The sequence below is a fragment of the Salvia hispanica genome, chromosome 2 (genome assembly GCF_023119035.1).
Source record: "Salvia hispanica cultivar TCC Black 2014 chromosome 2, UniMelb_Shisp_WGS_1.0, whole genome shotgun sequence".
In the NCBI taxonomy this organism is placed as follows: Eukaryota; Viridiplantae; Streptophyta; class Magnoliopsida; order Lamiales; family Lamiaceae; genus Salvia; species Salvia hispanica.
Window position 1 is genome coordinate 30,239,404 of NC_062966.1, and position 12,121 is coordinate 30,251,524.

The following is a 12,121-nucleotide window of genomic DNA, read 5'->3' on the forward strand; positions in this document are numbered from 1 at the left end:
TTTCAATCACGATTACATTTTTTGGATTTATGGTAGTTTTATTTATATCCAATTTCATATATGAACGCCAATAGATTATTCGATTTAGGCCTTTTCATATTTTAGGCATTCTTCGGATCCAGTTGGGGTTTTTGATTTGGCTCCATTTGTAATTTTTCATTAAAATAGTTAGAAATTAGAGATCCAAAATTCAAGAAATGATTGGCTTACTTATAATCACAATAGATCACAAATTAAGAATTCCCATTGTCAAGAAAACACAATGACTAGACTAAGTACAATTTTAAGATACAGAATGCAATGGCATGATTGTCTCCACCAATATACATATCCACCATAATACAAAAAATACAACAAACTACATCAGCTACCTATGTTTGTAACTGGACCTTTAAACCAGTGCCTAGCGCTTAACATCCATGAACCAATTGTTAGAATCAGCAGCCCTCCAACTGCAACTGGAGTGTAGTTCAGTCTCTCTTTCGTGATTGGATACTCCACTGGCAACGAGAAGAGCACTGAGATCGTTGCCACCCACAGGACCGCAGTCCATCCAACGACCACTCCATACCTCCCCAAGGTGAATGGCCCCGGTCTGAAAGACTTCCGAGCCAGAGTCACTCTGAAGAAGATCGGCAGAGCATATGCGATGTAGAGTCCGATGGTGGCTATGGATACCATCGCTTGAAACGCTACTAAGCTTCCCAGTGACTGCAGATATCAAGACAGTGTTAAAATGTGGTTGGAAACAAGAAGGGTGGTTTTGGGTTTGGAAATGTGTGTATACCGTTAGCGCCATACAGAAGGCTATGATCGCTGACAACCAGACAGCGTTTAGGGGAACCTCGTTCTCATTGACCTTGTGCCAGAACGCGGAAAATGGCATGGCGCCGTCTCTGGAGAAGGCATAGGCCATCCTGTTTGACAGTTTGTGGTGTGAGATTACTACTTGAGGTGGTGATTCGAGGATAGGTTAGTTTTACCTGGAGTTGCTCGTGATGGAGCTCATGCCACAGAAGAATATGGCAACGGAGACTATTCCTAGGCAGATGATCCCACCAACACCAGTGCCGTATCTATTCTTGAAAGATTGGTAGAATATCTCAGCAATGGCGTAGCCACCAGCGTCGTTGTCTGGACTCAGAAGGTTCGGGATGTTTGTCACTGCAAACGTGATGCCTAGTATGTAGCCCCATCCGACAATTATGGATATCCCGATTGCACTTATGATCCCCTTTGGGCCGTTCCTGTCTGCATCCTTCGTCTCCTCCGTCTGGATCAAGTAGATGTCACATAGTATTCATGTCTCAAGCAGAAATCTCTCAATGTTTAGATTGATTTAGCAAAGCAATATTACCATATGAGCAGATGCATCATAACCGGTTAAGGTGTACTGACTCATGAGCAGCCCTAGCACAAATATGTACACTTTATTGTTGATTCCTTTTCCGTTTTCTGTGTTGAAGTCGGTGAATACAAACTCTGCGCTAGCTTTCTCCGTTGCCACCAACGGGATGAGGATCATAAGAACAAAGACACCTGAAAGAAAAAGATGAATCTTAGTTAAGTCTGTGATATTTGCACATGGGCACTAGTGAATATAGAAACCTTTTAGTACCTAAAACATTCCAAGCTGCTGCAACCTGTCCGAAGAAGGATAGCCACGATATGGGGAGACTGTTGAGGGCCGCGTGCAAGAGGAGAAGTCCTGCGTGGATAGCTATAACAACGTATTTAGAGGCCTCGTATCCTCCTCCGTTCTTCCCACCTGTGCCGAGGAGAATCATCACCTGTATCAGCTGTGCTAGGGAAAAATCTATACTTGTTGTAACAGCCCACTGTAGAAGAAATCATTTACTGTATCATTTAGAAGAAATCATATAAGAAAAAAAAATTGAGATGCATTTTACAGTGGTTAAAATACCTGACCAACAATGTTAAACCTGCACATGGAGAAAACAGCAAATCATCTTAGTATGAATATTTTGCAAAAAGTATGTTAATATATAAAGAGGCAGATTAACTGCTTAAGCTAGTAGAGTAGCAATTGGAAGCTATCACTAAAGGCACAGCAAACTGCATTTTCATTTCTCAGACGCAAGAAAATTAAACCTAAAAAAATCAGTCTGAGAGATGTGAACTACATCAATGACATTGGATTGTTGACTGACTACACAAAGTCATTAACAATAAAGTGAATTATACATACAACAGAACTACAACATACTAAAGATCAAGATGTACGCATATTTATGCATCAACACAAGCCCAAGATGCAACTCTGTATCACAAAACCTAGAAGTGATAAGCACAAATAAGCTGTCATCTTGCAAGCAAACAAAAAGGAGCTAAGTTCTCCATAAACTATTCACTAAACCAGAAACCAGCCTATCATCACTAAGAATATTGAGCTCAAAATATTAGGGAAGGTACCTTCTTTCCCAAAATATTCATCTATGTTGGAGTGTTATGACCAAAAATAACCTATAAAGTATGTTCTTATCATGTTTTGTTTATTTTATCTTCCCTACCTAAAGTGTATTGATCTCAAAATCCCAACAGCAAACACACAAATGCCACTAACAGCAGAAACACCATCAAAGTAATGCTACTAACAATTCAAACACTACTAAAACATCATCAATGTCAATCCAAGCATCACTCAAACATGTCCCTTATCAATAGAAACATCATCAAGGTTGATATACTATAGCAATATGACCGTCCCATCACACGATGCCATTCCGTTTCCATTCCCATTAAACTAAAACAGAAAAAACAAATTTTACCATTCAATTATCCAGAAACGGAGCAAAATGGGGCTAAGTTCACCATAGCTATTCTCTAAACAAAAAATATCCTATCCTCACAAACTACATTGAACTGCAAGTTCGAGGCCAATTCAACCACTACTCAAACTAATGCCACTAACAATACAAACACCACATCAAAGTATGCATATATAGAACAAGAAAACGACGTTCCATTCTCATTCCGAACTAACCATCCAGTAATCCAGGAGGCAAAGGGGGCCCAGCTGGGGCCTGCGAGCTTTGCACTCCAGTAATAAAGCCCACCAGAAGTGGGGTAAGAGGAGCAAATCTCAGCCATGGAATATCCGACGACCAACGTGAAGAAACCGGCGATCAGCCATCCGAAGACGATGGAAACGGGCCCACCGTAGGTCAGGCCGGTGTTATAGAGGGTAGTCACACCGGTGAGCACGGATATGATCGAAAATGAAAAGGCAAAGTTGGATAACACTCTGGCGGAGTCAAATGAAGGAAATGAAATGAGAGAGTGAAGATCAAGAATGGAGTAAAGTTATAAATGGGATTTTGGGGAATTACGAGAGGTCGCGCTTGAGTTCTTGCTTGTAGCCAAGCTCGTGAAGACGTGCATGGCCCGTGTCACCGGAATCACGGGCCGTTTCTTGAATGTTTGATGGAAGCGCTGACTGATTCTTGCCTCGCTCCCACACCATCTCTGCTCTCTGATGTGTTTGAGAAATGAATATTCGGAAATGGGAGGCTTTTTGGATTCAAGATACTTACTTACAGGCTACAGCTATGTCATGTGCAGTTACAATCTGGCAAATCACAGTCAATAGGAATTCCATTTTTGTGGTTTCAGAGAAATAAATAAAGAATTTGAATTTTGCAAGACTCTGGATTTGTAGCAAGAAAAGTAAGGTCAAACAAAGCCGCGGCAAAAACCAATCATTCTCTAATTCATGGAGGAATCTGGTTTGTTTCTATATCTGCTTCTTTCAATTTCCTTAAATTACTAGACTAATAAAATTGAATTGCCGGATAGTACACGTGATTAAATTTGTTTGGAGAAAAAGAGCATATGAATGTCATAGGAAATGTAATTGACAAAATTTTAGAACTTCTAATTGAGAGTATTTTGTACTCCTCCGTCCCTGAACAAGAGGTACTCATTTCTATTTTAGTTCGTCCCCAATAAAAAATAGCACTTCATTTTTTACCAAAAATAATAAATAGATTCCACATTTCACTAATTCATTTCACTCATATTTTATTATAAACTAATATAAAAAAGTGGGTCTCACATCCCACTAACTTTTTTAACCAAATTTTCTTTATATTTCTTAAAACTCGTGCCCAGTTAAAATATTACTCATAATGGGAAACGGATGGAGTAATTCCCTTGTTTGAAAATAAATTACTAGTTTAATAATAATATACTCCTCAAGTGACATAGAAATGAGCATCGACATAAAGTTTGTCAACGCAAAGATATGTGATGAATTATATTGTAGTAAGATATTACTAAATTAATGTATCCGCAGAATCAAGGGAAATACAAACCCAATTGAGGAGGGATGATTCAGATCAATAATACAGGTCGGTGGGTGTGAACAATAAATGTGAAAATGCAATAGTCAATTTCTGTGAACAGGAAATCCAGAGAAAAAGGAAATTAAATAAATTAAAAGATTAGAAGGTTTGCCAAACCTAATTTGTTAAAAGATTCATGTTTATCTATATTTAAAAAATTTCAAAAAATAGGATATTATTAATAATTTGCACTAACTAATAAAACGCATACCATATACTGCACAATCTTTGCACCTTTCACAGGTGATGTACAAAGTAGTCTAACGAAATATATACTGGAAGATATAAATTGTTCCTACATCTACTTTAGTAATTTAATCGAGATTGATTAATAATTTGAATTCATAAAACCACATTCCAAGTATATTTCTGTAAATTGAATGGAGATAAACCTATGGTCTAAGGAATTTTCTAGTCAATGAAATTTATTTTCAACTTTATGAGCAACTGGCCATCATCGTCACATTTTCTTTATAACCATCCGTGCCACTATTGGTAGGTAGGTGTCGGTCTGAGACTCTGAATTTTATTCCATAGTAAACTTTATAATTTTCATGAATAATTTTATCAAAAAATTGAAAAAATGAGATTGGAGAAAGGTGGAGCAACATAGACCATAAAACGTACTCCAGTTATGTTTACTCCCAATAATACTACTCCTATAATAAAATCCAGTAGATTGCGTCGAAAGTTAAAAGTCTCCTCACGCAATTTCTCCTAGTTTTGATAAATTTCGAAGAAAAATAAAATAAATGATTCCATCCGATTATTGATTTCATTAATCTAATATTTATATCAATGACAATCAACCGTTATGCGTGCTATTCAACACCTTCATTTTTCACACTCCTTTTTGATTGGTTAAGTGAAGCAAGTCACAATTCACAAATGAATGGCGTTCTGATTAAATTTTCCCTATTTAAGAATCTCGATCAAAATATCTTCTTGATTACTTAATTCTTATAATGAAACAGGCGTTCTGATTAGATTTTCCCAATTAAAGAATTCCAATTAAAATATGGGGCTAACAACGTGTTGTGGCGACGTGTACGATACGGAGCAATAAACACAGAATACGAGACTTTTTTAGCCAATCGAGATAGCCCCATCGCTCTTTCTCTATCACGTGCCATAATTGGTAAGAATAATTTAATACAAGCATTTAGAAAAAAACAAAGGGTCCATCATAAAAAGCATTTGGAAAATAAAATACCAAGGGCCCAATTGGTAGTGCTGAAAATGGCATGAAAAAAGAGATTTTGAGACGTTGGATTAAGAATGGGAATGCTTTGGATTAAGCTCTAATCTTGAGACTCAAGGAAATAGCGCAAAAAAGAGATGAAGACATCTGCTTCACATTCTCCGCCATCTTCTATTTCCAAATTTTGGATTTGGTACCTCCCTTAACATGAAACCCGTCCACCTTAGGTTCATCTACATATATTCTCGTATCTCGTCTTCCTAAGCAAATGAAAACTAATACAAAGTACGGAATAGGAGTATTAAAATAATCCTGTTTTTTAACACTATTTTTATCACTACAATTTTATTCCTTTCGTCTAATAATAGTTGAGTCATATTGAGTTGTTTTTATACAATAACTTATTACTATTTCCTAGGTTAATCTTTCTTTCCCTATTACTCCCTTCTTTAATAGTAAAAGAAATTAAAACGGATGAAAAGAACATCTTATATACATTTATCAAAACTAGCTAACAAACGAGCTCTAGATTTCATTTGTAATTCGTTGGAAATACCAAACTCAAAGTATCACATATGCAGCTACTCCTACACATCTCTAATCTATATTAGGAGTATCACTTTACTTCCTCTATAAATAATATGCACTTTTCCTTTTTAGTCTATTCCACAAAAATATATGATTTTCAATTTTAGAAACTCTTCTCTGTAATGAGATGGTACTTATTTCCCACTAACAATACTTTAATTCATATTTCTCTGTATCATTCTCTTACTTTATCAATTTTACATTAAAATTTGTGCCGAACCCAAAGTGCATATTCTTGTTTGGGACGACGGGAGTGTTTCATTTCGCAAATATCACTTCACTATCGCAACGCATAACATATAGACATATAGTACTAACTCTTTCCATTCCCACATTCCCAAATAAATGGATTTGACATGCCTAAAACAATACTCCATGTACAAACTAAAAAAAGAGAAATTTGACATGTATTTCAATCGAGTAATGATAAACAACCAAATTTTGTACAACCAAAACAAGATGATATTAGCTATTTTGATGTGTTAATTAAATATTAAAATAATAAATATAGTTAGTTAACAAATTAAAAACAATTTATTAGTCTTTGGCCTCATTTTCAATTTTTTATTTTTATATTTGAATTATTTTTCTATTATTTTTCAAATTTGAATTAAAGTATGCATTAATTACATTTTATGGTTCAAATTTTTTTTTAAAATTATACACAAATACTGTAATATTATGCACGTTCCCTATACTATATGTATGTCTATACTTTTTAATTAAATGTATATATAAATTACTTTTTCTCTCAAATAAGCCAATTTTTGGTTGTACAAAATTTAGTTGCATAGACTTATTGATTTGAATAAAAGTCTTAACATTGAGTGTAGAAGTAGTTTTATTTTCAAATATGACATTCATATCCCTAGAAAACATATACTCGTAGATTATAAAGTAATGAGCAATTATTTTGAAAAAAGGTGAGAAAAAAAGAAAACTGACCAGCCAGTGAGCCAAGAAGCGAAGGGGGCCCAATCGTCCGTGCAAAGCTTCGCCGCCCAATAATAAAGGCCGCCGGAAGTTGGATACGCCGAGGTGATCTCCGCCATGGACAGCCCCACCGTGAACGTCATCACGCCTACAATCGGCCAGCCGTAGACCATCGTCACCGGCCCGCCGAAGCTGAGCCCTTGGCTGTACAGCGTGGTTATGCCAGTCATCACCGAGATTATCGAGAATGTCACCGAGAAGTTGGAGATTGCGCTGTCAATTCCAGAAATTTGGGATTAATTTTTGGAGGGAAAATTAGATCGGAGGAGAGAGAAATACATACGAGAGGGTGCGGCGGAGCTCCTGCTTGTAACCGAGCTGATTGAGGCGAGAGTCGCCGGAATCCGGCAGCCGGTGGTAGGGAGCTTCCATCGTCGATTATAGTAGTTGTCACTGTCAGTGTGTATATTTTTCTGTGGACTTTATTGCTTTATTTGAAGGGTCACGATTTGATTTTATACGCGATTGTGTATGCACATTATTATACATATATATTTTTCTTTGGCTTGAGTAAGATATTCTTCTTTATTTTGGACTACTATTTTTGTTTTTTTATTTCTTTCACATATTTGGATTTTATTTTCGATTTTTTAACTCTTTTGTTTTAATGATAAAACTTTTCAAGTATAATGAAATTCGTTGTTTTAAAGTATTCATGTAGAGTATGAATTAATTATGATATATGAATATGCGTATAACATGAAAAAGAATAAGCAATAAAAAAAATAACCATTTATCTCATTGGAATAGTCTAATCAGGGATAATATAAGTTTCAGATAAAATAAGAGAGAAAGTAATAAAAGTAGGAGTAATTAAAATAACGTAATGGAGGGTGTGACTCACAAATTAAAAAAAAGAAAAAAAAAAAAAGAAAAGCAAAGGTTTATATAGATAGTTATTGACTATTTATATAGGATTTATGAAAAATGAATTCAGCCAATTTTTACAAGACGGATGTAGCAGTATAGTAAAGCGTTTAGACATTGGTTATAACTTATAATTGAATAACTGTTCTTATTAGAGAAATCGTTCTTTTTTAACTTTTTCCTAAAAAATTTCCAACTTATGAGCATGTCGGGAATCACATTAAAAGATAACCTGTTTTCTGATTTTTATACTATTGAAATCTGTGCATTGAAAGGTGCGCGAATATTTAATTAGTTCTATTAAACTTTACAAATTACTCCTACTAGAGCAATTTATCAATACAAAAATAATTTTGCATTTGGACGAATTATCATTTTTTTACTTTGTATTTCCATGATTCCAGCCTGTTAGACACGATCTAGATCTTGCAATTTGATTCCTTTGTTGGGAAAAGACATCCATTCTTGATTGATGAAATATTTAAACTAGTATACAAAATAAAGCCCATTTCAAAGCTAGGACGAAACCCCTTCTATTTAGAAACTTGGGCCTGCCCAGAAATCATTTGTATTTTATTTTTATATTTGGGCTTGGTTGGAGATGTAGGCCCAAAAAAGTAGTAATACTACTATAAATTTTGTCTCCTAAAACTACGAAAATTAAAAAATACAGTTTCAGAAAAAATAAAACCAAATCAATATATTATATATCGTCATTGAACATCTTCAAAAGTTATACTCGCATCATAACTAAAATGTAACATAATTAACTACCTACGTAATTCACAGGGGATAAAAAAAAAATCTTCATAGCCTACCTTCTTCCAGACTCCATTGCATCAAAACTAGAATCCAAATTTTGATCAACACGGTTGTTACTGTTTGTTGCAGTCCGTTGCATGATGATACCGTTAATGGTGGGCGGGGCTGTGGAACGCGACTCCTCAAGTGCTCGGAAATATGCATAAGGACCCCAACCTAACACCAACATCATCGATCAAATCAAATCAAATCACGCATTATGTTCATGTTGGAACGAGACAATAGGTGATTTTTCTAGTTCTAACAGAATTAGGTAATCTACCATGGGAATTTCATAGATAATGAAATTTCAAAGTTTAAGTGGCAGTACGTCCCTCCCCTACAAACTGGTCTATAAAGATAAATGTGGTGTCTTGTTTTATAAACACAGATCAATGAGTATATATATCATAATGGCTATGGTTTAACAATATGACAAGTATAAGTAATAAAGTGCAATATTTAAAAAAAGTAACAGCGTAAGTAACAATGGGAATCTACCTTCAGAGTGATATGGAGCCGGGAAGAACTGTAGGTAGCACATTGTAGCAACTACGAGACCTGGAAAGGTAAGCATATGTTAGCATCATTTGTCGTAAAATGTAAGCAATTAGGGCTTCTTGTAATGTCCAAATGGGACGAACCTAAGAGACCCCCAGCAAACACATCTTGCCAGTGATGCCAGTAGTCGTCCACACGGGATATACCAACAAGACACGCAGCAAGAAGGGGAAGAATAATTAGGCACAGTTTGGCCACGTGCCCCTTGCCATCAAAGCATTTGATTTTTCCTGCCAAGTATAGTGATAGGAAAGTAAGGCCTGCAAAGGACCCTGCAGATTATCATGAAAACTATCATCACATCATCAAAATTGGCTATGATCTTTGATAAAGAACAAGGTAACTACTAAAAGTTATTCATCAACACCAATAGAGGCAAGAAATCAACTCACATGAAGTATGCCCACTTGGAAAACTCTTGTGCCCTTCTTTTATGTCGCTATCTTTACCATGACACACCACGTTACCCCACCGATCATATGCCTATTAACAAGACATGTGCAATAATTGGCTTTCGAAGAGACCGCAGATAATTTTCAAATCACATAAGTTGCCTTACATATGAATAAGAAAAACAGCAATATATAGGGGATTAGAATGGACATACGTCTTTTCCATCAGGAAAGCAACGCCAAAAGAAGTCAGGCCGTGGTCGGCCAACTGCATCTTTTATTGCATCCGTGAGGACTCCAGTTATGAGCACAGCAAATAAGAGACCTGCAGTTCAGTTGAGACCATGTTGTAGCCAACTCCAGTGAGACAACGAGTAAAATCTTTTGTATCAACAAATTGTGGAGTATTTAACTTCATCATCCCACAGTCTAAAGGAAAGGACGGAAAGGAAAAAGATGAGATCAGTCTACCTAGAACGCTATGATGCAGATCGTGCACATCTCCCCTCCGAAGATAGAAAAACACAAAAACAGCAATAGGCAGCAAGACTGCATACATCTATTGCACATGAAAATTCACATACTCAGTAATACTTCAGCAACAGTAACCTTTTAAGGCAAAACCATAAATGTGGAAAGCAAGCCCGGATTTCTATATTAAAAACATCACACACACGCATACACTGCAGCTTGATAATACAGTAAGTCTTTAACTGTTCTGCAATAGTGCAATGATCACAAACAAATATCTAGATGTCATAGTCAATTGAGGAAAAAACCTCACCGGAACTGCCCATATTGGCACCGTGTTTTCCTTCATAGGATATCTGAGATCTGTCATCATGCCTTCCCCAACAAAACGATAGAACGGGTGAATGATATTCAAAGTTATCTCTATTGCCGCGAGCAGTATTAGTATCAGCCAGTCGTGCTTATGACTTCTTGCAAGCTGTCTTCCATGAGTCTTAATCGTATACCGGCATCCCAGCTCAATCTCATTCTCTCTAGCCTATTATTCCACAGATACAAAACATGAGTTAAACTGCAGTTTATAATCCAGTCAAGATCAAAAAACAGTACACATACAGGAACATCTGCTAAAAAAAATCCAAAAATCATTATGATTTATGAACTTCCAGCCACTATTTAAATGTTCCACCCCTCTTTGCTTACAACACACGAAAACACATTTTAATAGTAACTGTTTAAATCTGTATTTTCTAGAAACAAACATTCAAACAATGATAAGTAATAACAGATCAGCAATCAAGGCAGGTGGTAAAGCAGGTCAACTTTTCCCCAAAGATTCTCACTAATTAGATACACCAAGTGGAGATCATAAATGGCTTCTACATAATGAAATATCGCCGATATTAACACTGATTGAAAGAAGGAAAAATTACAAACCTGAAACATGTTCCGAAAACTCGCTGGGGAACAAAAGGAGAACCAATTTGTCAAACCCATTGGAGCAGATCAATCCGATTCGTAGAAATCTGACCGCAAAAGATAAGAGTTTAATGAATCGGAAATACAAACCAAAAATGGCAAACAAGTAATTACAAAGGGAGCACAATGCTCGAGAAAACGGAAATGCTTAAACAACAAATTACAGATAGTTTTAGTAATATTGAAGTCGAAATGGCAAATTAAATGATGCCTTTGAATTAGTAGTATTTGTTTTCTTCTTTTTGTCAAAGATGAAAAAGAGGTTAAAACTTACAGCAAGTTGCAATTCCTTAAACCAAAAATTCAAGTTTTTCTTGACTAAGATTTGCTCTGGATTTTGAATAGTGTGAGAGAAGATTGCTACCTTCTGCGATTGAGATAAATCGAAACTGAAAGATTTGCTTCGTGGTGTAGAAAATTTGAAAATGTAGTGGAGGCGCCCCCGTTGAGGCGGTTGAGCGAGTTCGATAACGGCGTTGAATCCAACTACATTTATTTGATTATTATCTGTATTTATTAGGTAAGCATTATTTGATGTTGGGCAATATTTATAATGTTTTTCCTATATTTTGCTGTCAACGGTTGACATAAGTATACAACAATTTTAATTTCTTGAATTGTTCTACGCGGCAATAATAGTCACTTTCCTTTCCTCTATTTTATTCATTATTTATGATTCAAACTTACGAAAAATAATATCGAATCTAATTAATAGATTTATCATTTTTTCAAGAAGATGTTCCAAGATTAAGTCTCTCCACATTTAACAATGTAACGTATATGAATTATGAAGTAAAAAGTAAAAGGTGAAACAATTGTTAAAAATTAAAAAAAAGGAATTTTTTTTCAATTACTCCATGATAATTTATATCAGCAGAAAAGTTAATAGCAACAAAAGGATGCTA

General features: G+C 35.6%; 2 protein-coding genes across 4 annotated transcripts; both read right to left on the reverse strand.

Annotated features, from left to right (window-relative positions):
• Window positions 1–189: 189 nt before the first annotated feature.
• On the reverse strand, window positions 190–7,638 carry LOC125207912 (amino-acid permease BAT1 homolog). Of its 2 annotated transcripts, none has more exons than XM_048107425.1 (8): window positions 7,430–7,638; window positions 7,099–7,359; window positions 1,925–1,943; window positions 1,619–1,838; window positions 1,358–1,539; window positions 984–1,273; window positions 788–917; window positions 190–711 (listed from the first exon to the last, which is right to left on the reverse strand). In XM_048107425.1, the coding sequence occupies exons 1-8, from the start codon at window positions 7,516–7,518 to the stop codon at window positions 364–366; spliced, it is 1,539 nt and encodes a 512-aa protein (XP_047963382.1). In that variant the 5' UTR covers window positions 7,519–7,638; the 3' UTR covers window positions 190–363. The 2 variants fall into 2 exon arrangements, with proteins under 2 accessions (XP_047963382.1, XP_047963381.1); XM_048107424.1 differs by lacking the exons at window positions 7,099–7,359; window positions 7,430–7,638 and adding exons at window positions 3,005–3,265; window positions 3,351–3,759.
• Window positions 7,639–8,686: 1,048 nt separating this feature from the next.
• Window positions 8,687–11,722, reverse strand: LOC125204016 (lipid phosphate phosphatase 2). Of its 2 annotated transcripts, none has more exons than XM_048102551.1 (9): window positions 11,581–11,722; window positions 11,175–11,263; window positions 10,552–10,776; window positions 10,239–10,326; window positions 9,983–10,092; window positions 9,768–9,858; window positions 9,459–9,647; window positions 9,316–9,375; window positions 8,687–8,991 (listed from the first exon to the last, which is right to left on the reverse strand). In XM_048102551.1, the coding sequence occupies exons 2-9, from the start codon at window positions 11,232–11,234 to the stop codon at window positions 8,828–8,830; spliced, it is 987 nt and encodes a 328-aa protein (XP_047958508.1). In that variant the 5' UTR covers window positions 11,235–11,263; window positions 11,581–11,722; the 3' UTR covers window positions 8,687–8,827. The 2 variants fall into 2 exon arrangements, with proteins under 2 accessions (XP_047958508.1, XP_047958509.1); XM_048102552.1 differs by having other exon boundaries at window positions 11,491–11,657.
• Between the last annotated feature and the right edge of the window lie 399 nt (window positions 11,723–12,121).